At 41.4% G+C, this 23448-nt stretch overlaps 1 protein-coding gene across 7 annotated transcripts in view; it reads right to left on the bottom strand.

Moving 5' to 3' along the window:
* The window catches only part of IFT88 (intraflagellar transport 88), an 85970-nt gene extending 68537 nt beyond the window's left edge, over positions 1–17433 (bottom strand). For 3 of the 7 annotated variants that reach the window (XR_008319501.1, XM_053309777.1, XM_053309778.1), the window contains exons 1-10: positions 17155–17433; positions 15003–15098; positions 14604–14666; positions 13697–13753; positions 12873–12926; positions 9232–9295; positions 9084–9153; positions 7831–7921; positions 6178–6282; positions 4094–4196 (exon numbers count right to left, since the gene is read on the bottom strand). Coding sequence is in view for 6 of the 7 variants with exons in the window: in XM_053309777.1 (XP_053165752.1) it covers positions 4094–4196; positions 6178–6282; positions 7831–7921; positions 9084–9153; positions 9232–9295; positions 12873–12926; positions 13697–13753; positions 14604–14666; positions 15003–15092 (697 nt within the window). In the remaining variant the exon portion in view is untranslated. The remainder of the gene's footprint in view (positions 1–4093; positions 4197–6177; positions 6283–7830; positions 7922–9083; positions 9154–9231; positions 9296–12872; positions 12927–13696; positions 13754–14603; positions 14667–15002; positions 15099–17154) is intronic. The other 4 variants (XM_053309775.1, XM_053309780.1, XM_053309776.1 and 1 more) reach the window with 4 other exon arrangements.
* Between the last annotated feature and the right edge of the window lie 6015 nt (positions 17434–23448).

The following is a 23448-nucleotide window of genomic DNA, read 5'->3' as shown; positions in this document are numbered from 1 at the left end:
GTCTCAGGTCCATTATAGGTCATATTTCACCATCCCTTTGGGGGATTTGAAAGTAGTGGGGAGTAGAATCCCTCCCGCCTCTGTGCCCTCCCACCTCTGTGCACTAGGACAATCACTTGTTCAACAACTCGTGCACCTCTTTCTGCAGTGCAGAAGTCACCTGTGTAAAATGTACCCCTCTATACGCTGGACGTGCTTTGAACTCTATAGTGTAGCCTAAAAAGATGGCCTTCAATACTCATTGATCTGATGTCATGTGGTGCCATGAATGGGCATGGCTGGCCAATCTGATGTTGTTGATGGCTGAAGATGTTATTGGAGCCTGATAGGTGTTGCAGGCAGTTACGCTCAAAGCTACATTGTTGGGGTAGGCTGATGTTTGAACTGGGCTTGAGTCCCCTGTTGATAAATGGTGAGATGGGCTGTTGATTTCAAAAAGGTGCTGCTTCTGAGCCTCCACCTGTTTATTATGCTGGCCCTGACTGTGCTTTTGGATTGGTAATGCTTTTTATTGTATGGTTGGAAAGACTTTTTGAAATATCTGCGGTCCTCCTGCCTATAATTGGAACACGGCCTGTTATAAGGTTTGAATTTTATAGTACTGTAAGATGTGGATGTGGACATAAAAGTCTTCACCGTGAACTTCGACTTTTTAACCTGGACTCAGATTCAGTCAGGTGCTTAGCTGTAATTAGTTGTTTTCTTGTCACGGCTGCTGATTTTATCATGTTTTTTTAAAAACATGCTTTGAACTCTTCTGGAGTAAGGTTGTCCATTTCATGCTCCAAGCTATCTCAGAGACAGTGATTGTATTTGGCCATGCAGGCTGAGTAATTCACTATTTTTACTTATAAGCATGCAGTAGAGTAGATTTTTCTTCCAAGTACGTCTAACTTTCTGCACTCTTTATCTGCAGGAGTCGTGTGTCATCTGCTGGATCTGGAGAAGGTAGTACAGTCTATAATAAGTGCATTGGGTGCTGGGTGTTTCAATAGGTATGTATTCTCAGTCTCTTGAACGCCATAAAGGCTTTCCAGTCTCTTTGACATAGGTGTGGATGTATGTGGCACTTCCCATACACACTGTGCTGCTTTTGAAATTACTGGCTGAAGAGGTAAGGTGACTGGTTGTGCCGACATTGCCTTGACCATAAAGTTGTACACGGGGTCATCAATGGTAGCTGTCTGTGTTTTTAGATTAAGTCTCAATGCCTCCGCCATATATTTTAATTGAACATGGTAGGCCTTCATTTCTTCTGTTGGGAATACATGTGAAGGGTCGCAACATCTGGAGAGGGGTCTGGGTCAACTGTCTCTGTATCTGATTCAAAATCGGAAGAACCATGACGACTCCCAGAAGGTGTTGGTGAGGAGTCTGGCTCATGCTCCCATGCAGGTAGTTACCGGAGAATGGGAGCCTCAGGCTCCGGAGAATCAAGTCTGTACAGCAGCCGATGTCTGTTGTCTCACCCTTGTCTGAGTTAGTTTAGATATAATCACAGGTTTAGGCAGCTTGAGAAGCAGCTCCATCTGGGTTTGAGTGACCACCACTGCAGTTACAACCTTCCTTACTGTCTCAGGCACAGAGGTATCCCCTGCAACCAGTGTCCACACCCAAAGAGCCTGGGAGTAAGCAGTTCTCAGTGGATTCTGTCTCTCAAATGTAGACTCCCATGACCGGTCTTCCTGGTAATCATACACTAGCCCCAGAGAATCCTGGGCCAAGCCACATGGTTGGATAGTGGAAGGTGTGCAGTGCGAAAAGCCGCAAGTGTGCCAACTTGTTATAGTAGCCAGATGCACAGCTATAAGTGCGTAGCACACAGGTGGATGTTGTTGAAAAGTAGGTGGGTCTGACAGAGCTCAGGGATTCATACTCTGCAGATTGCAGGAACCCCCTAAGGCTGAAGGGGCATTATTGGAATCCAACATAGAAAGCAAAGATTGTGCTGTGTTGGGGTCCAAAGCTAAATCACTCTCCACATCTGCCGAGTCAGCATTCTCAATCTCGAAAGTGATCAGTATCTGACAGTGTGGAGTCACTGTTTCCATCAAAATTGGCGTGTTGAGGGTAGCTCTCTCACTGTCGGTGTCAACGGAGATTTCATTGGTGTAGGTGCTGGGGAAAGAGAGGCTGCTCTCGGAACCGACACAGGCCTCAATACTGAGAGAGATGGATTTGGCATCGAAGGTCTCAATGTCGAAGGTGCCACTACAGTAGTTGAATGCACTGATGTCGACGACTCTCTCAATGCCAATGCTGTTGAAGTCGACCTCGATGTCGATTTGTTCATTTCCGAAGTCAAGGCTGACTGCATCGATATCGACAGTTCCAGAGCCAAATAGCTCGGTGTTGGTGGTCTCGTTATCGACATTATTATAACATCTTGCACTGATGAAGGAGGAGTACCCCCTGATGTTGACGATTTCCTCTTCTTTTTGGCAGTCTCTGAGTCTTCTGCCATTTTGTCTCCATGCCTCTTCGGCAGTTTGGGAGACTTAAACATGTCTCGAGGGATTAGACTGGGCTGAAGCCTCGGCCCTCAAGCCAGATGGTTTAGAAGACAATATTGCCCCCTCCTTAGATGGACCCAGGGGACTCAATACATCGTCATAAAGAGAAGCCCGGAGACAAAGCTCAATATTACAATGAGTCTGCTTCGAGAAGAATTGGGAAACTCTACAGGAAGTAGTATTGTGGGCTTCTCCAAGGCATATTAAGCACAAGTCATGCCCATCTTGAGAGGGCAGCTTAGCATAATACTCAGTACATTTTTTTAGAAGATTTTTGTCCAATTTTTTGTCTGCCCATAGGGTTATCCATAGCCGCTGTCAGTCGTTCTGATAGCGGTTAGCCAAGGTATCCAAGATAGTCAAGTTATCTGTCATCTCAGTTAGTCTGTTAACAAGTCAAAACATAGTCTTAAACAATCCAAAGTCCAATAGCCAATAAATCAGTCGGATAAATATTTTTCTTTCTAGAACTCACAAAGGAAAAGGAACCAGTACAAAGGAGCCGTAGTGACCGAGGAACCAATTGCTATGGCGGACGCAAAGGAACTGAAGTGCTGGCGCTTTCTCCCACCTTAAATAGCCACATAGTCACGTGGGGCGGGACACAAGTGCTAAGAGAAGCTGTGGAAGCTGTAGAGAAGCTGTGCAAGCACCGAACCCATTTCTAATGGATTCAACAGATCACGGACCAGATAACACAGTTTCTATTTGTAATTGCATAGCCATGGCTATAGTGTGAAATAGAAATCTCCTGTTTTCCTTGAATTAATAGATAAACATGGGTAATCCATGGCCAAAACGACTGTGTTTGAACTGGCAAACTACTCTTGGTAATGACATCACCAGCATCATAAAGATTCAGTTCAGACAACATTTAGTACACTATTAGAGGGTGTAGCTGAAGGCTTGGAGTTGCACGCATCCCCCACTCCACCCAGTCTCCCCAAGTAGAAAGAAAGATCTGATCCAGCACAATGTGGGTTAGCTTGAAACCAGGTTTGCCTTCAATCTGCGATCTTAGCCTGGATCCCAACAGAGCAAACCTGGTTTCACACCAGCTTGGTACTGTGCTGGAATAGCTATTTATTTCCACCCACATATGCGTTGTATGCAGGTTGGGACAGGTCACATGTGATCCTGAGATCTTGCACTCTTTAAGCTGGTAGGAAATAATGGCAGACATTCAGACTAACCTTGCACCAGGATTATCCATTGTAAAAGGTAGGAAGGGTGATTTTTGGCAATCTGAAGCTGCCTGTGCCTCCCAAAAATGATCTCCCTGAGACATAAAAAGCTGCTCACTGATAAAGTACATGCCTTGCATGTAGAAGATCCCAGGTTCAACCTCTGGCATCTCCAAGTTAGTCCTGTCTAAAACCCTGGAGACAAACACCGAACCAAATCTACTGATGGGCTGACTCAGAAGGCAGCTTCATATTTCTATGTTCATTATTAAATTGTGTTGATTCTCAGCTCTAATTGATTTCAATGGGCATTGAGGACACACATGAAGAGCTCCCAGCTGATAGGATATGCCCAATAACTGAGTAGCCTCCCTTGAGTTTGAGCATGCAACCTACCTCCATTGACGAACATCTTATTTTTCACGATGACCTGATAGGTATTTAATGCTTCTGCGTACATTTCATTAGCAGAATATTGGCTGGCCAAATTGAAAAGTACCTGAAAGCACAGAAGTGAGGCACAGCTGTCATCTGATAAAACCCACTAATTTAACATTTCTTCATTAATAAGGCACATGTCTGCATTTTGGCAGCAAGAGTAAAGCTGCCAGCTGGAGGACCTGAAAAAGTTGAGTCGGTGACCCCTCTAAGTCGTGTGCATGCCACACTTTTTTGAGGTCCGCTCAGTTAATTTCTGAATGCATGTGTGCACACACTGCCTTGATACTGCCACCCAGAACAAAATTCATTGGGCAGACAGATGAACAAAATTAGAGAGAACACTGGTCTGAGAGTTGTGACCTCTTCCTCAGGGAAAGATTCAGAGATGTATTTATTTTGAGCATTTACTATCCCACTCTCTAGTCCTCCAAGAGTGGCTTATGTAAACATTTAAAACCACAGCAAAGCACTAAAACCCAGTTTAAAAAATACAAAACAGTAAGTAGAAAAGGAAGCAGATGTGATCTGTGACATCTAACCACTTCCTTAATTTTCTGGCTTGGCCAGAAAATCTAGTCATCAAGAGGAGTTAGGATTAATTATACTGGCCCACATACAAGCTAACATTAAAATTTCCGATCAACCAGCATTGCCATGTACATGGAAGCTAGATCGGCAGTGATGTTCAAGAATGCAGTTGTGCAACTACTTAAAACAGCGTGCCTACACTTGTACAGCACTATTTACATTTAAATAGTGCTAAGGAAATGAAGGTGTGCTGTTTTAAGTGGTTGTGCAAATGCACTCTTGTGCAACACTGCCAGAGCTGGCCTTCACATGCACAGTAGCTGATTGAAAATGCTGGCAATAAACATAATAAGAACATAAGAACAGTCCTGCTAGATCAGGCTCAAGGCCCATCTAGTCCAGCATCCTGTTTTGCACAGTGGCCCACCAGATGCTTCCGGGAAGCCCACAGGCAAGAGCTGAGGGCGTGCCCTCTCTTCTGCTGTTGCTCTCCTGCAACTGGTATTTACAGCCATCTTGCCTCTTAGGCTGGAGGTGGCCTATAGCCTTCAGACTAGTAACCACTGATAGATCTTTCCAGAGCTCTTCACAATCTGTTTTGGATTTCACTGTCCTATATAGTTTGGTGTAATCTGCAAATTTGGCCACCTTGCTGCTTACCCCAACTTCTAGATCATTTATGAATAAATTAAAAAGGACTGATCTCAGTACAGATCACTTCTTACTTCCTTCCTTTTAGAGAACTGTCCATTTACACCTACCTTTTGTTTCCTGTCTATCAATCAGTTACCAATCCACGCATGGGCCTGTCTCCTTATCCCATGACTACTAAGTTTTCTCAAGAGTCTTTGATGAGGAACTTTGTCAAATCAAATGAATGAATGCATGAAAGCTTTTTTGAAAGTCCAAGTATACTGTGTAAACTGGATCACCTTTATCCACATGCCTGTTGACACTGTCAAAACAACTCCAAAAGATTGTTGAGACAAGATTTACTTCTGCAAAAGCCATGCTGGTTCTTCTTCAGCAGGCCCTGTTCTTCTGTCTGCTTAACCATTTTATCCTTGAGAATGCTTTCCATCAATTTGTCTCGTACAGACGTTAAGCTAACTGGCCTGTAAAGATGCCTTTTGCATGCTGAAGTAACATCACTTAACAACACATCCTCCTTGATTATCATATAATTATGTATATAAGTTGATTTTACTGCTCTTATTGTTATGGTTACTTGAAACTATTTTTAACTTTTGTTTGGTTTTTATTGTGGTTTTATTGTTTTCACTTTTGTGTAAACTGCCATGAGATGCAAGTTTTTGGTAGTATACCAATATGCCAAATAAATGTATAAAAGCCAGCTAGCCAGCTTCTGTCTCTTGTTACACTAAAGAGTTGCTAGGATCAAGCATACCCATGAAGCAGAACACAATGAACAAGTCTTGCCCTCTCTAAGCCCTTGAGAAGTGGGAGAATAGAAATTAAAATGGGCTAAATAAATAAATATTGGTACTTACAGTATATGTAAGATCTAGGTTGACATTTGCAGGAGACATAGTCTGTTCACGTTGCCTTACTAATGCTCTTTCCTTTCTTCCAGCATCTTTTGCCTTTTCAAGAGCCTTGAAGAAACAAATTACAAATTCAGTGGTGTTTTCTGCCCTTTAAAGAATACTGCATAAAGACAAATTGTTCTCACACATACTTATACAAACCCAATTCAGCAGCACTCACACAGACAATGATAGCAATAGGACACTACTGTGGAATGCCAATAGGAAATCCATCAATAATAAGCTTACAAGAAAACTTTCAAGATAAAAACAGTTCAGTTTACTAACATTAAATAGCTAGCAAAGCCTCTGTGTTACTATTTCATGCATAGAGCTCTGGGTACAATTTGTCAGGTGCTTCTTCCATGCAATGACTGGAGGGTTGTGCACAGGACTGTGTGTGAAGAAATACTGCCGTCTGCCCCCTCACACTCTGTGCCAAGAAAAGCTGCATTCTGATATCTGCATAAATTATGCAAATAGAGCACATCTATCTTCTATATCATTAATTCTCTTGGCCGCCCACCGTGGGGATGCGTATCATCGCGGCGGAACTCTCAAAAGGTTGCGCGAGAGTTCCACCCTTATTAATGGCGGCGGCCTGGCCTGGCCCAGAGGGCAGGAGAGACTGAGGCAGAAGGCGGGGGGAGGACAGGAGAGACTGAGTGACTGATTTATTTATATTTCACACATTTTTATACCAACCAAAGCTCATGTCTCTGGGTGGTTTACAACAAGATAAAAACATTAAAACATTAGTTAAAAACAAAAACAGTTGCAGACTGGGGCAGAAGGCGAGAGGGAGGGCCGGAGAGACTGGGGCAGAAGGCGAGAGGGAGGGGGGAACTGCCAGCCCCAAAGAGCGCACAGATGTTCTGTGCAGGTTCAGCTAGTTTATATAATTGTTCTTGTTCTGCATAATTTAATTCGGTTTTGCGAGTCATAGGGAGGAGCCAAGAGGTATGCGCAGCACAGATGTCCTGCCCCCAGCTGCTGGAAATCTCATGGAACCACTGCCCTGGTTTCTCCATTTTTAGCAGTCATTACTCATCTCTTCAGAGATGTGAAGGCAGCAGACTTGCTGTTTTAAAGAATGAATGCTGAGATCTGCAGGAAGGAATTTTTAACCCTAGTCTCTCACAGACAAAAGTGTACACACAGCTGTAGTGTGCAGAATCAGTGCATAGCAGATAGGGCTAACACTACCTTCAGCAGTCCAAAATCTCCTTGCATTTTGAGGCAAAAAAAGTAGAGTACATAAGAGGGCTGAAAGAGACACAATGGGCCACAGAGCTTGCCAGAGTAAGTATTCAACCTCTACCCCATCACAGCTAAAGTACTTGACACGTGAGTCAGCCCATTTACATGTAGAGTTAGCCTCGGCAGGTACACCACTGGCATGTTAGCTCTTCACGTTAATAGTTCTGTTGTTGTTGTTCTTATACATAACGGGATACACACAGAATAATGGGATTAATACACACAAGGACTTGATCTGTGGTTGCCATCACATCTGTTTTGGCCTCCAGAATGTAAATTGAGCATCTGAAAACTATAAAAGCAGGCGTTACGATCCATGTCACAGATGTAAAATATAAATGGAAGTCCATGGCTTACCAACTTGAGGTCTCCGCAGCTGTGAGCAATGCAGCTTTCTTCAACCAACTCATTTACCTTTTTTTCCAACTGTTTAATTTTTCCTTCTGGACTAAAGTAAGGGAAGATAATGGAATCATTTATCAACCGAATCCACAAATACCAAGATTTTTAAAAAACCAATATTGTTTCCAAATCTATTTAATAGCTGGTTTAAGCTCCAAGCAGTATGAAAATTATAAAGCTAATTTTGTTTGTTTGTTTGGTATGCCCAATTTCAGATAGTACATCTGTTTAATTGGCTACAGAGAGCTACTGAATACAAGACCTGTAGATTCATTACATTTAATGTGTAATTTCCAGAATAATATTATTTAATAAATAATAATGATAAATCACATTTTGGTCAGATATAAAGTGTGCTTGTCATTGAAGTTTAGAAGGAAGAACCTGTTGCAGCCCTGAAATGCTTGGTTGGTTAAAGATCCTGATGTTATTGTGCACAGGCTATCAATTATCAGCTATTTGTTTCTGTACCTTTACCAAATAGCATTAAATACTTGCACACATTTATGCAGGTAGGTATGGAACTGATGGAACTGAATGTAGCACTGAAGTAACTATTAGTTTCTAGAAATCAAAATATTTAAATCAGTGAATGAACTATGTGTATCCAAGTCCCAGAAGAGTACTTAAAGTCTTGTGACAGCTCTGCATTTTTCCACAGTAACCAAGCTAAACTGATGCTTCTTTGTACTACAGAACTGGTGGTGGAAGACAGATAGACAGACTATGGATAAATTCCATCAAAATACAGAAAAACACCACATGCAGGAGCATGAAATTAATAGAGGCACATGAAACGGCCTCTTTTAATTATAGTGGTTGACATATACGATGAGGGCAGTTCTAAATTGGAGGCACCTAAAAAACCCACCAGTCTTGCACAAATACTTAAACTGGCACAATCTCACTTTCACACTGCTACTTACATTATTTCCAATGCAAGCAGAGTTGTGAAAGTGTAGTTATGTCAGTTTAAGTATCTGCACAATAGCACTCTTGAACAAGACTGCCAGTGGTTGTTTTTTTAAGGTGCCCTTAGTGGCTCAGGTAGTTCAAAACCATGCACCCTTTACTGAGCAACATGTCAACCATCATATTTTTGTTCTTCAGAGTCCAGGCAACATAAGTGATGAAAACCTAATGAAATTCTACAAAAAAAATTTAAGCCGTTGCTCTAGAGGAGACTACAACAAAAAATGACTACATACCTATCTTCATTTTTCATTTCTAAGGGAGGAGCAGAACCTCTTGCTTGGCCAAGGGGATCAAATGCAGAACCTGCAAATTAGTAAACAGTACTGAGAACTGTACCAACATGTTTTCCTATTACAACCAAGGATGTTTATAGGACTCTACCTCTTGAAGCTGCTTTGGTGTAACCTGCTGCCTGCACTGCTGTCATAGGTCGAGCAATACCATCCTTAAAGAAAAATGAAATTGAAATACTTTTATATTATCAACAGCGGGGGAGCAGGAATTTGAATAGATTACAAAGCCGACATTGACAGAAAACTGAAATACAGATTGAGAGTTCTATTAAACCACACTGTAACTTTTGTAAGTATCATATAAAATATTTACTGAATTTTTAAAGTTAAAATTTACTAAAATGTATGCTTCACTCACTGCTCTGCTCTATAATCTGCACTGCAAGGTGTACTCAAGTCAGAATGTGGCTGAAGTTGCTCTAGTTGAGCTTATGGCTATGCTTGCTGCTCTTCGGGGATGCAGGATCTATTAGGATGGTCTGACCAAGAAGGCTGTTGGATCCTATAGGATTCCAAGAGTCCTTGGAGAGTTTTAGGGTTGATTCTGCCAGTGATTCTGTTGATGCCCTGGTGGAGACCTGGAATAGGGAACTTATCAGGGCAGTAGACATTATCGCCCTTAAGCACCTTCTCTGTTCCGTTTCGAAACAAGCTCCATGGTATACTGAACAGATACAGGAGTTGAAGTGGAAAGGGAGAAGGTTAGAGAGTAAATGGAGGAAGACTCGACTTGAATCTGATAAGACACTGCATAAAGCCCATTTGAAGGTTTATTCTGTGGTAACACGTGCAGTGAAGAAGCAATTCTGTTCTGCACATATTGCACCCGCAAGTTTGCATCCAGCCGAGTTGTTCAGAATTGTGAGGGAATTGACTCAGGTTCCCTCTTCTCTGAGCATAGATCTGGATTTTTCATTATCTCACTGTGATGCTTTTAACAACTTTTTTGAAGATAAAATATCTCGCATTCAAGCCAACTTGGACTCCACGGTTATGGCAGGGGCGTCCAGGATCTCCTACGGTTCAATTAGAATGGATCAGTTTCAATTGTGACTTCTGAGGATGTGGACAAACTCCTTGGATATGTTCGGCCTACCACTTGTCCTTTGGATCCATGTCCAACGTGGCTTATAACATCTAGCAGGGAGGTTGTTAGAGATGGCCTAGTTGACATCATAAATGCCTCACTAAGGGAGGGCAGGATGCCCCCATGTTTGAAGGAGGTAATTGTGAGACCTTTGCCTGCCCAGGTCTTTGCCCTGCCCTGGCAGGCAGAAGCCTGCCCTAGAGCCCTCAGCAATGGATAATTATAGGCCTTAAGCACCTTTAATTATAGGCCAGTCTCCAACCTCCCTTGGGCAGGCAAGGTAATTGAGAGCGTGGTGGCTGATCAACTCTAGGCTGTTTTGGATGATACTGATTATCTAGATCCATTTCAAACTAGCTTTAGAGCAGGCTATGGAGTGGAGACAGCTTTGGTCAGCTTGATGGATTATCTTTACCAAGGTATGGACAGAGGGAGTGTGACTCTGTTGGTTCTTTAGGACCTTTCTGCAGCATTTGATATCATCAACCATGGTATCCTTCTGAATAACTTGGGGGATTTGGGAATAGTTGGCACTGATTTGCAGTGGTTCCATTCCTATCTTTCTGGTAGATTCCAGATGGTGTCGCTCAGAGACAGTTGCTCTCCGGAAAGAGAACTATTGTATGGTGTCCCTCAGGGCTCCATCCTGTCTCTGATGCTTTTTAACATCTTCATGAAACCGCTGGGCGAGATCATCAGGAGATTTGGAGCAGGATGTTATCAAAATGCTGATGACACCCAAATCTATTTATCCATGGCATCATCATCAGGAAATGGCATAGCTCCCCTAAATGCCTGCCTACAGGCAGTAATGGACTGGATAAGGGATAATAAATTGAAGCTGAATCCAAGCAAGACGGGGTACTCATGGTGAGGGGTCATACTTCAAGGGACATGATAGATCTTTCTGTTCTGGATGGGGTTGCACTCCCCACAAAGGAACAGGTACATAGCTTAGAAGTGCTTCTGGACCCAGGCCTCACTCTGGTTTCTCAAGTTGAGGCTATGGCCAGGAGCACTTTCTATCAACTTTGGTCGATATGACAGCTGTGTCTGTTCCTTGAGGATAATGATCTCAGAACTGTGGTACACTCTCTGGTAACCTCTAGGCTTGACTACCGCAATGTGCTCTACGTGGGGCTGCCATTCGTATGTAGTTCGGAAGCTTCAGTTGGTTCAAAACGCAGTGCCATAGGATCCTATGGTGTTTGGGGGAAACCTTCAAAATTTGTTCAAAATTGCCCGCTCTCCCATTTATTTTGTGGGTGGGGTGGTAGGTAGCACCCATCATGCCCAAACAACCACTTTAGTGTCCCTAGGAGCTATCCATGGGGTGTTTCGAGTTTCCCTATTGTTCCCTATGGCCAAAACACTCAAAAGGTTTCGAGTTTTGTTCTGTCAAAACAGCCAGTTCAACTGCTGTTTTGACAAAACATTTTGATCATCTGCATTTTGTTTCGCGCTTGGAACAAAATGCAAAATCATTTTGTGCACATCCCTAAATCCAACATGTATCTAGGATAGACCTTTAAAATTCTCTTTTCCATATACCAGGGGTTCTCAAGCTTGGGTCCTCAGATGTTGTTCAATAAGTTGACGCTGGGAAATATGGGAGTTATAGGCAACAGCTGAAGAGCTGTAGGTTGGCTATCCCTGATATCTATATCTATCTATATACATAAAGCTTCTTGGGCCTCACTCACTTACTGACATGCAACTCCCAGACCAAACCCTGAAAGATAGAAACATGCTATTTTACCCCAGGGGATTATGGGAGTTGAAGTCCAACAACATCTGGGGACCCAAGCTTGAGAATCCTTGGCATAAACAATCTAATCTAATAACTTTTTGGTGCTGATCAAGTTTAGGAGAAGATAGAATTAAAATATATTGAGAGTTTTTCTGGAAAAGAAATGGGGGGAGGGAAAGGAGGCACTGATGATCAACAGGTTTCTGCCATTAGATGATAGCCTATAATTATGACCCTATGTGAGGGCTCTAGCAGTATGCCTGCAGAGGCTCAAAGCACGTGTGCTTTGTAAGTCAGGATGTCAGCTAGTGTCCTTTATCATATAGAGATCTCTTCATATGGAACTAGAAAGCAGTCCAAATCAAGTCTAATCGTGCAGTTCCTTTAAAAAAAATGCAAATATTTCCATAAACTTGTCTTTGGATAAGAGCAAGAGGAAAGGAAGAAAAGGGAATAAAAACAGAGAAGAAAACAGAATGACGTTCTTCCCAGTAATAATACTGATAAGTTATTAATGGAAGGTTGTTTAAGGAAAACGTACACAGAATCAGAGCTTTTTAAAATGTGCAACCAGACACAAAATACACAACTCCAAAAAAGCATTTGCTCAGTTCAGAAATTCATCATGAAAAAGTTTCACTAGGCTTGATGATATAAAAGGTGACTGGTAACAATGGCAAAAGTAAAGTAAGTTGTCCAGGCGCCTCTGGATTCCAGACCTACATTAAGAAGTGGCATATTGATGCTAAGGCTGAACACTTAACCATACATCTTCATTCTCTGTGTTGCACTCCTTAATTTTAAAATTAACTCTTCAGTACTGTGTGTGACCCATCTCTTGATTTGCTCTCATTGGCTATCTATACGTTATAAATAATTGTAGTAATATTACCTGTACAGCTGCAGTCATTGGTCTGCTCATTGATGAAGACAGTGTTGTCTTTGACTATCACAACATAAGAAAATTTTTGAAGTCAGTAATCACTACATGCTTGGTTTCTAAGAGAGGTGCAGGGCTGAAGCTGGGAAATACTAGCATCATAAAGAGAACACTGTTCTAATGTCACCTGAAGACTCCTATTTTCTGGCATCTACATAAATAAATATAGAAACACCCTGGTGATGTAAGGCAGAGACATTTCCAATTCCCCAAATGCTATAAAAATTAAAATTAGTACCAGAAAGGAGAAAGGCATCTTCCTCAGGGGCTGCCTCTGTTCAGTTTACCTCTTATCTTTCCTGAAGTAGGAGCCCTCATACTACAACCCTTCCCCTCCTTGTCCCAGAAATGGTGGTTCTGGTCTCGGCCATTTTCTTCTCTCAGCACCTTAAAACCAAACAGATTTGGGCTGCATCCTATCCTTTCATCATAGTAAGCCCCACTGAATATAGTTGGGCTTATGTCTGAGTAAGCAAGCACAGGACTGCACTGTGTGCCTCCATTTTCCACTTCCTCTCACTCTCAGGCCTAGACTATTTCTTCCACCTTCCAGGAGCCCAAAATTAGATTTTATTTCTTCCGTTGTCTCTCTTAGGCTTCAGCTTCGGGATATGCCAAACAGCTCTTATTTTGGAAATCAGATGCTCATTACTACATGCATGTAAAGTTCACCTACAAAATTAAATGGCAGTGTGTATGGATCTCTTGAGAAACCGCTAAGCCAAAGAAAGGATATAGATGGTCTGGGCAAATTTAAGTATATCATAAACACTTACTCCATATCCAGTAGCTAATGGTCGCAACGCTGATGTGCCTGGAACCTTGGCTGTAACCTTGTAGGAAGATAAAGCAGAGTTAATAATAAATCAGTCAACAGTTAACAGGAACTAGCACATTTACAATATAGTCACTAGGCCTGTGCAAAGTTTCAGCTATGCAGGGCCAAAGCTGACTCGTGCACATTGCCCCTGGCTCTGCATAGAAGCGGCTGCTCTCCTTGCTTACCTCCACACAAATCCCTGTGCACATGCCAGGGAGTGCCCTTAAAGGGAAGCGGAGCTGTGGGAAACCTCAGTGATGTCTTGAAAGGTGCACAGGGAGCACTGGGAAAGGTAGTCCTTCCCAGTGGTTTCCCCATAGAGCTCTCTGAGCACCAGGAAGGACTATACTTCCCAGTGCTCCCTGCACACCTTCCGTCACTGGGGCTTCTTGCGGTTCTACTTCCCTTTAAGGACCCTGCTCTGTGCAGAGGTGAGCAGTGGGAGCAGCTGCCTCTGTGCAGAACTGGGCAATGAGGATGTGATTTGGCTTCAAACTTTCAAGGTCAAATCTTTGCACAGGCCCAATAATCAGTAAAGGAAATTATAGCAATAGTTGTATACTGATGTATACAAGCCACGCTTTCCTTTACTAATGACAAAATTCAAAATTGCTTCAGTGTTATCAACTTTTATTCATTTTGAAAGTTATGTTATCGCACACAGGACTTGTTGGATGTAAAGAAAGCAAAGGTTTAAGTCCTAATACTTTATTGGAAGCAAATCCAATAGACCTCAGTGATTTTGATTCTGAATAAAAATACAAAAAACTGGGCTAAAAGCATTGTAATTGAATTAATCTTACATTCCAATTCCTAAGGGTGCTAACAAATGCTTAAATTGATATATTTTAACATTTACTTACTGGTGGTCTTCTACCATGACTAGTTTTGACAGCACGCTGAAAAGCTGGATCATTCTCTAAATCCTAAAAGAAAACAAACATGTAAACATCAAATAACAATGTAGTAATTAAGTATACATTTCATTTTCTCTGTGGGTGCAGTCAAATTACATAGTTAAAGTCATTCATATGCTTTTTAATAACTTATTCCTTTGGGGTCTTTGTTACATATGTCGTGCATTTACATTTAATAAATTATTTCACAAGCTCTAACCTTTTAACAACGAATTACACTATTCCAAGTTTTTCTACATCACTTCTGCTTATATGCAAAGTAGTAGATGATCAGACCACAGTCAACCTTACTGCAACAAAACTGTAGTTTATCCAAGCACAAACTGGGAATCACCATTTTTTTACCTCTGTGTCAAAGGTAGGATTATAGTCATTGTACCCAGAATAAAGATCATCTTCATCTGTCTCAGGTGCCAGGTGGACATTTTTCATCATTTTAACCTATGAAACATTGACTGTATTAACATTATGACCTTTGACTTCGGCAACCACTAAATGTATATTTTCTAATACTGGACAGCATTGAGACTAAGTCCCATTGAAATTAATGGGATTTAAAGTTAGTCATTGCCATTTATTTAAAAAGTGCTTAATCATAAGTCTGGATGCTGTCATTATTTTTTATATAGTGGGGGAATCCTAACAAATAAGACATATACCTGAAAACTATATTAAAGGACTGCTGACTAAAAAATGACCCTAAGCAAGCTAAGTTTCAGCAACCTGTATTATGTTGACAACATCCATAATAGTAACAAGATTTCCAGACACATGTTTTTCCTGCAGTATTTGCTGCTTCAGAACACTGGGAAGTTCTTCAATTTTGTCCAGAACAGAATCATGGCATCATCCTGACCCACTCATGTTTTCAGAATTGTAGACAATTCATCTTAATAATTACATGCCAGATTTTCCAACAGCATTCATCAATGGCATTAGGTTTTTCCAGTGTTTAGCAATTAACTTTTGTGCTCTTGCGGTTTTGTGAACTCTTTGGACCAAGGTCCAAATTTGAAAGTACTAAAACCCTGACTACAGAAGAGGGAGTGCAGCTCAGTGGTAGAGCACATGCTCTGCATGCAGAGTCTGACATGCAGACTAACACTGTGCTTGCACAAACATGTTGCACTAGTACAAGGCTGTTGTCAGGTATTTGCATTCCAGACTAGTGTTGCACTAGCACAACAGGATGCACTTGTGCAACAAAGTGTGGAAGTAGACATCTTGCATCATGTTCTGCTTTCCCTGTTGCACAAATGCAGCACTTGCATAACCAAACAGAGAGCCCAAGGGATTCTGCAACTGTGAGCATCTGTGCAGCTGTATGACTTGGCGTGTGTTCAACTTCCAATGGTCTAACTCAGTATAAGGTAGCTTCATATACTCATATAAAAGTTTGTCTAAAATGTAAGTGAAATTACATTAATACAGTCATCTTACATTAATCAAATATACATTGTACTTATTATTAGCTATACAATTAACAATTCATAAGCAATAAATCTCAGTTTGACTAACTGGCCAGAAAACATAAAACCTTCATAAGTAATCATAAACAAAAGGCTCTGATCCACAATTATCTGAGTGCAGTAGAAGGCTGCACACACACTGCATCACTAACAGCTCTTCCTTATGAATACATGATCAGACCTATCAGCTCTGAGAGCTGATCATTTTTGTTAAATAGATGGATGTAATATTATTGGAGGCCAGAGCGGTGTACTACATACTTAAGTTTCTCCTCACAACAACCCTGTGAAGCAGGTTAGGCTGAGAGAGAAGTGACGGGCCCAGAGTCGCCCAGCAAGTATCATGGCTGAATGGGGATTTGAACTCGGGTCTCCCCAGTCCTAGTCCAGCACTCTAACCACTAGACCACGCTGGCTCTAATATTCAGATACTTGCCTTTATTGCTTTTCCTCTACTGAACAGAGCCATCTTATTTATTTATTTGTTATTTCTCTTTGTAAACCGCTTTGAAAACTTTTGTTGAAAAGCGATATATAAATATTTGTTGTTGTTGTTGGAAATCCTTAATCAACAGCAGGCACACAGACTCCCCTCTGTGCCCACATATATCTGGGCCACGCTGTGACCAAATCTCACCAAGGTAAGAAAATAGCACCTGGTGTTCTTTCCTTCGGTACTCATGCACACACTGGCAAGAGAACAAATCAATAAAGCTATAGATCTGCGACCTAATCATGTTGCCACAAATTGCAAGCAGATGCATTGGTGCACACTTCTGAGCAAGAGTTAATCTGTAGAACTGCATCACTATTATTTCAGCCGTAATAATAGAAACTCAAGAGATTATTCATTTCCCTAAAACAACAAGAGGGCTTAAAACACAGTTGTAAAAACCACTTCCTGACTGAATTTATCATGGGGCAGGCCAATATTTAGCAACTTATTTCATGTGTTTACTCCTACCTGCCAACCCGCCCCCCCCACCCCCCCAAAAACCCTGACGAAGTGTGGGATCTTCAGTGCTTACCTCAGAAGCTCAGCTGCTGAAAAGATTTTTGAAAAATCTGTAAAACAAACAAAAGGATAAATGAAAACTGGCATACAGGGACTTTGTCAGATATTCTGCTATTTGCACGCTCGCATTGCTTTCTCTTTCTTCCCTTCCCTTAACGTGGCTTCATCTTTATGCTCTCTCCGAGCAAGACGGGCAGCCCCTCGGACGATCGAAGGGATCTTAGTTCTACTACTCAACTGCAGGGCCGACAACATTAACAGCACCCACAATGCATCTCTTCAGGTTGCTAAGAGACGAGAACGCTTCGCTGAGAAAGAGGAAAATTTCTGAATATGCGCAGTACTACCCGTCGAAGCCGTCGTCTTCAGCCTGCCCGCAGACCTGACGTCACGTCCTGTTTCCTAGCTGGAATATAAAAGCAAGAAGTGGAGCGGGAGTATGGGATGGGTTGGCTCTGTGGTATGTTAAATAAAATAAAGGGATAGAGGAATCAGGAACAAGAAGCTTGGAAATCATGTGTATCAACAACCATTTAGGTGATTTGTTCAAGGAACAGGGAGGAGTGATGCCGTGCACAAATCTTAAATTCTTGTTACCTAACTTAAGCGGTTTCTAGTTACTATTATTATTAATATTAATATTTACATTTTATATCCCGCTCTTCCTCCAAGGAGCCCAGAGTAGTGTATTACATACTTAAGTTTCTGCCCACAACAACCCTGTGAAATAGGTTAGGCTGGGAGAGAAGTGACTGGCCCAGAGTCACCCAGCAAGTATTTGGCTGAATGGGGATTTGAACTCGGGTCTCCCCGGTCCTAGCTCAGAGCCAATTCCCCCCCCCCCCATTTATTTGAGGCTCAGCACTCTGTCAGCTTAACAAGCTACCTTCTAATTTCCCACCAACTTGATTCCTACAGCTGTGTACACTACTACTAACATTTATATACCACTCTTCAACCCAAGTTCTCAAAGTAGTTTACACAGAAAAATACATAAATAATATGGCCCCGTCACTGTGTCCCTAAAGGGCTCACAATCTAAAAAGAAATATAAGGTAGATACCAGCAACAGCCACTGGAATGATGCTGTTCTGGGGTTGGATAGGGCCAGTTGCTCTCACCCTGCTAAATATAAGGTGTTTCTTTGCTCTAACATCACACCTGATCCACATCAATACACACTCCGTGCCCACATATAGCAAGTAGGGATCTTGAATGATTTTTTTTCTGTTGCTGCTGTGGTTGTAACAGCTTTGCAAACACTTCATTTTAAAAGGTCTGTTATAGGTGTATATGTGTGAAACAAAGCAACTGTTGAGCTATAAAATAAATTTCAAAACAGATGCAATCCAGGACAATGCCTATTAAAGCAAAATCCAGGACAATGCCTATTAAAGCTATGTCAGATTTTTCATAAACAATAACATAGAGAAATGTTCTATGGACAACTATAAACAATCTAAATATGTTAGAGTAACCTGGGGTATTTCTGGAGAGTGGGGTGTCTGTTTTGTGGCATGATGTTTCATCATGACTGTTCTTCTGTCAGGAATACTTAGCTTTCAATTTCTGTGCCAGACAAAATTGTATATTTCAGTTCACATGAATTGAGCATAGCTTTAATTGAGAATCCATGAATGTGGCAGAGCCCTAATATGTCTTATAAATATGTCCTAATTCAGAAACAACCTTGACAACCTAATTCAGAAACAACCTTAAATCTAATTTAACTCACATCAGCAGGGGCCAAACAGTGAGATATGGAAAAACAAGAGTTTACACTTATTTTCACTTGCCTTGTTTGATCCATCATGTTCTTCTTTCAGTTTTCAGATTCTGCAAGTATAATTGAGGGCTAGAAATTTAAGAGGGGGAAGCCATTCATGGAATGCAAGCAGTCGTAGGCCATACACAGTGTGTCCATTGTTTATTTCATTTCATTTATTTATTTATTCATTGAAATTCTACACTGCCTTTCATAAGGCATCCAAGGCAGCTTACAAAAAGTTTAAATCCAATAAAACTCCATAAAATTCACATTAAAACCAGTTAAAACAATAAAAACCATTAAATACCAAAAAACAACAATCATATTGTTCTTTCATTTACCCTTCTCTTCTCTTCCTCCTGTGGGGCAAAATAAGAATCCTGCTTGCTATAGTGGAGTGCAAAAAATCTACCACAGAACCCGTGAACAATAGGAAAGGCAATAAATACAGAGGCACAAAGCAGGATAGAGCCAAACTACACATATAATGACAAATTCCCACAGGCACCCATGTTACAGCACCAAGTAAACACAATGAAAAGGGCTGAAACAAGCTCCACAAGCTGAAAAATATGATGCTGACAACAGTCACTGAAATGCTGGTCGTTAACAATGATGTTAAAGGTACTGATGTGCCGAAAATCAATCCTCATGAATGGGAGGTGCTGCACTCTGCACAAAAACCTTGAACTGAGAGGCTTGGCACAGAAATCTTTAAAGTAGAAACCGTGGAAACTGGAACCTTTATGCAATCAAACCAACCTTAAATCTGGAAAAGCCTTGTCACTAAAAGCAGCACCGAAACACCATGCCTGCTAGGACATGCTACACTCCTTAATGGATGATACGACCTTGGAGTTAAATACTCTCCCCAACAATCAATCACATAATGGGTGGGAATAATAGAGCAGCTGTGCTGATCTTCATTCCCCCCCCCTGCGCTTATTTATTGCCTTTCTTATTGTTCATGGGTTCTGTGGTAGATTTTTTGCATCTGTTACCTGTGTTCCCCCAGTTTTTTTTTCTTGCTATAGTGGAGTGGGCAGGTGAAAAGACTGGTGCAGAGAAAAGCAGGAAAGAGGCACAATGGCTACACTAGGTGCTCCACAACTTCTTTCAGATTGCAACTTGACAGACCTCACTCCCTCTTCACTTCACTCTGATTGTTAGATTGACTATTTACTTACTTCTTATATACTGCTTTTTTTTTAAAAAAAGGTACTCAAAGTTTACATTTAAAAAATGAGAATTGATTTGAGCGGGGGAAACAACTTGCATAGACCATATCATGCTTAATTTAATGGGCACTAGGATAACCAACTGTTCAACAACACAGAGTGAGAATATTTGTTATGAATTTAGAATGTAACTGAAAAGGTCAAATAAGGTATGAGAACGAGGGAAAGAAGACTAAACTACCATTCAAGTCAAAGTTTGTTTCAGGAGAGACATATGTTTTATGGTCAATCATGTTAATGTTTCACCTTCATATCTCCTCCTGGGACATAACAGCTCTCACAAGCTTGCAAGATTGTACAGAGCTCAGTCTTGCTGACATAATGCATACTGTAAAGACTAACTATTGGGAATCATAAAGGGGAAGCCAAACGTCTTCCATAAAGCAAACTGGAAATTTCTTTATTAAAAAAATAATGCTATGTTCACACATAGAAGTGCTGTGTATTTATAACCAGGCTGCTCACACAGAATGAGAGTCAAGCAAGCAATGTATCATGCAAGAGGCCTCACTAAAAGATGTGCTTAAGTATGGTAATATCTCTTTTAGAATAAAAAGTAGCTGAGGAGCACCTATCTGAATCAGTACCATAACACACATGGGGGGGGGGTTAACTGTTTTCCTGCACCAGTTTCCCACTGGAAGATGCCTGCCCAAAGTTGCTTCCAAAGAAGTTATTTTACACACCGAGAGAGATTTAAGTGCATCTCTTAAAGATGTGTTTAGCAAAACATGTAGCTTGGCCCTGAGATATGGTGGGCAGCTTCACATGACTGCCAGAAAGTAAGTTGGCAGGAACTGCTGGTTCCCAGTAAGCACATGCTCCTAGCACGAGCAACTACGTTCACCAGTTTCTGTGTTATCTGAACCCACCAAGTTCAGCTTCCTGAGCCACACATCCTTTTGCCACCTGTCATTCACCACCCAACTTCAAACATAGGTTATGAATTTCAGGTTTCTGGAGGGAAGTGCAGCTTGGGAACCTGACATTGGTGGATTCAGACAACACAGAAATGGGTGGAAGTAACTGCTCGTGCCAGGAGCATGTGCTTGCCATGAAACGGGGGCTTCTGCCAACTTGCTCCTTTGTGGTTATATGAAGCGGTCCTCAGTATAAGCCTATGCATACTTATTTAGGACTTTATATCATTAAGTGTTGTACAATCAGTTTGACTTCTGAGTACACATGCCTGGAAGTGGGTTGATTGAATGCAGCATTAGCTGATGTACAAGTGTTGCAAACATAGACATACTGCCAGATATTCTTTGTTCTCTGTGCAATTCAGATATCCGGAGGTAAACTAACATAACATAACAGTGGTATTTTTTCAGCTAATAATGTTGATAAATAATTGACTGTCCCTAGAGCATCCCTTCTGAGGAAATATGATGCTACCTGTGTTCATTAAAATATGTTTTTTCTCAATGCTAACATGAAAATATTTTGGCACCAACGCTCTGGAATGCTTACCCCAGGGAAGCCTGACCGGCTGCCTCATTCAACCACCTGGACAAAACTAAATAAATTTGAATTGATTTTATATCATAATAGTTTTAATCATTTTATTCTGTTTTTATATTGTATTTTAACTTATATACACTGCCTAAGGATGCACAAGTCATGCCGTATAAATGAATAGATAGATAGATGACTTTTTGGGGAAAGCTCTGGGGTTAACTAACAGCTGTTTGGCTTTTCTTTTCTTTTCTTTTTACTCTTTCTGGCACTATGGTGGGGCTATATCCCTTTCTGCTGATTGCTTTGTTATCTGCTGCTGTTTTATTTTTTTATGATTATTTTGTTTTTAATTTGCTACTTTTATTATCTTCGTTGGAAAAAAGCAGGATGTCATTTATTCAAAATAAATCAGGAGAGATGTTTAAACAGATCTGGAACTCTCCAAATGAAAATGAGATGTAGAATAGAAAGCTGTTTATTCTATTTAAATGTTTTCATTTACTGTACTGTATAAGCTGTTTCCTTCTATCAAGGCTGTAGACCATTTTTTCCAATGGAAGCAATCCTCCTGGGGTAAACAGCAGTTGCAAGGTGGGAGGGACATGATCCAGATAAGGACCTCAGCAGAGGCAAGGGGCTGAAGCCCTCATGCTGCAGTCCTAATCTAGATGTTTGCATCTCCTCTCCCGCCCACACAAAGGTAAGGTAAAGTGTGCCATCGAGTTAGCTCGACTCCTGGCGACCACAGAGCCCTGTGGTTGTCTTTGGTAGAATACAGGAGGGGTTTGCCATTGCCTCCTCCCGCACAGTATGAGATTATGCCTTTCAGCATCTTCCTATATCGCTGCTGCCTGATATAGGTGTTTCCCATCGTCTGGGAAACATAACAGCTGGGGTTCGAACCGGCAAGCTCTGGCTTGCTAGTCATTTCCTGCTGTACCATTAGGTGGCTCCCACACACATACACACAGTTATTTAGAAAACAAAAAATTGATGCACGGCCCAAAGACGTCAAAGGTAACAGTGGACATTCTGACTAATGCTAGACTTGCACAAGAATGTTGTGCTAGAGCATGGCTGCAGCACTAGTGCTAAGTCTGGAGCTTGCATTCCAGACCAGTGTTACATTAGTGCAAACATGTTTCTGTTTGTGTAACTAGATGCCTGCATGCTTCATATATTCTGCAAGGAACTTTTATGCAACAGTGCGGTTCTGAAAATCCCTGTGATTTAGAACCCCCACACAGTCTTCTTGCATTATCATAACGTTGTTCATTGCACAAGTGCAGCATTCGGATGTCAGCCAACATGTACTGAGTTTCACAGCTGAAGAGGGGTTCAAACCTGGATTTTGACTGTTCTGGTCACATGCTGCCACACCACACTGGCTCTAGGATGTTGAGGCTGCTTTGTCCCTAGATGGATTCAACCATCCTTTGGGTTCAGAGGTAATTGTGCTACTCAGTTCAGATGCATTTTCTGTTGTCATGATGGCACAAAGCCTGCTCCTCTGTTCCTCCACTTCTTTGTTGCCCACAGTGAACAGAGTCTGATATGGGTTCTAAATTTAGTTCAACCAAGGAGACAAGGGGGATATTGGATAGAGAACAAGGCTGAGCCTTAGTCATAATTGGGGTTTACGTTCTGCAGACGAATCATACTTGTAAGTAATAAATGCCACAAATCCGTAAGAGCCGCTTTACGAAATGGTTTGTGTTGACACACTTCAAAGGATAATGCTTACAGACCAGAAGTAACTATTATAATTAAGGCATGGAGTTGAATTAAGTCTTTTAAAGCCTCTCTTATATAACATACATAGTTATCTTTAAAGAGGTGTTTT

The sequence above is a fragment of the Hemicordylus capensis genome, chromosome 3 (genome assembly GCF_027244095.1).
Source record: "Hemicordylus capensis ecotype Gifberg chromosome 3, rHemCap1.1.pri, whole genome shotgun sequence".
Taxonomy (NCBI): domain Eukaryota; kingdom Metazoa; phylum Chordata; class Lepidosauria; order Squamata; family Cordylidae; genus Hemicordylus; species Hemicordylus capensis.
This window is presented reverse-complemented; position numbering and strand designations above follow the sequence as displayed.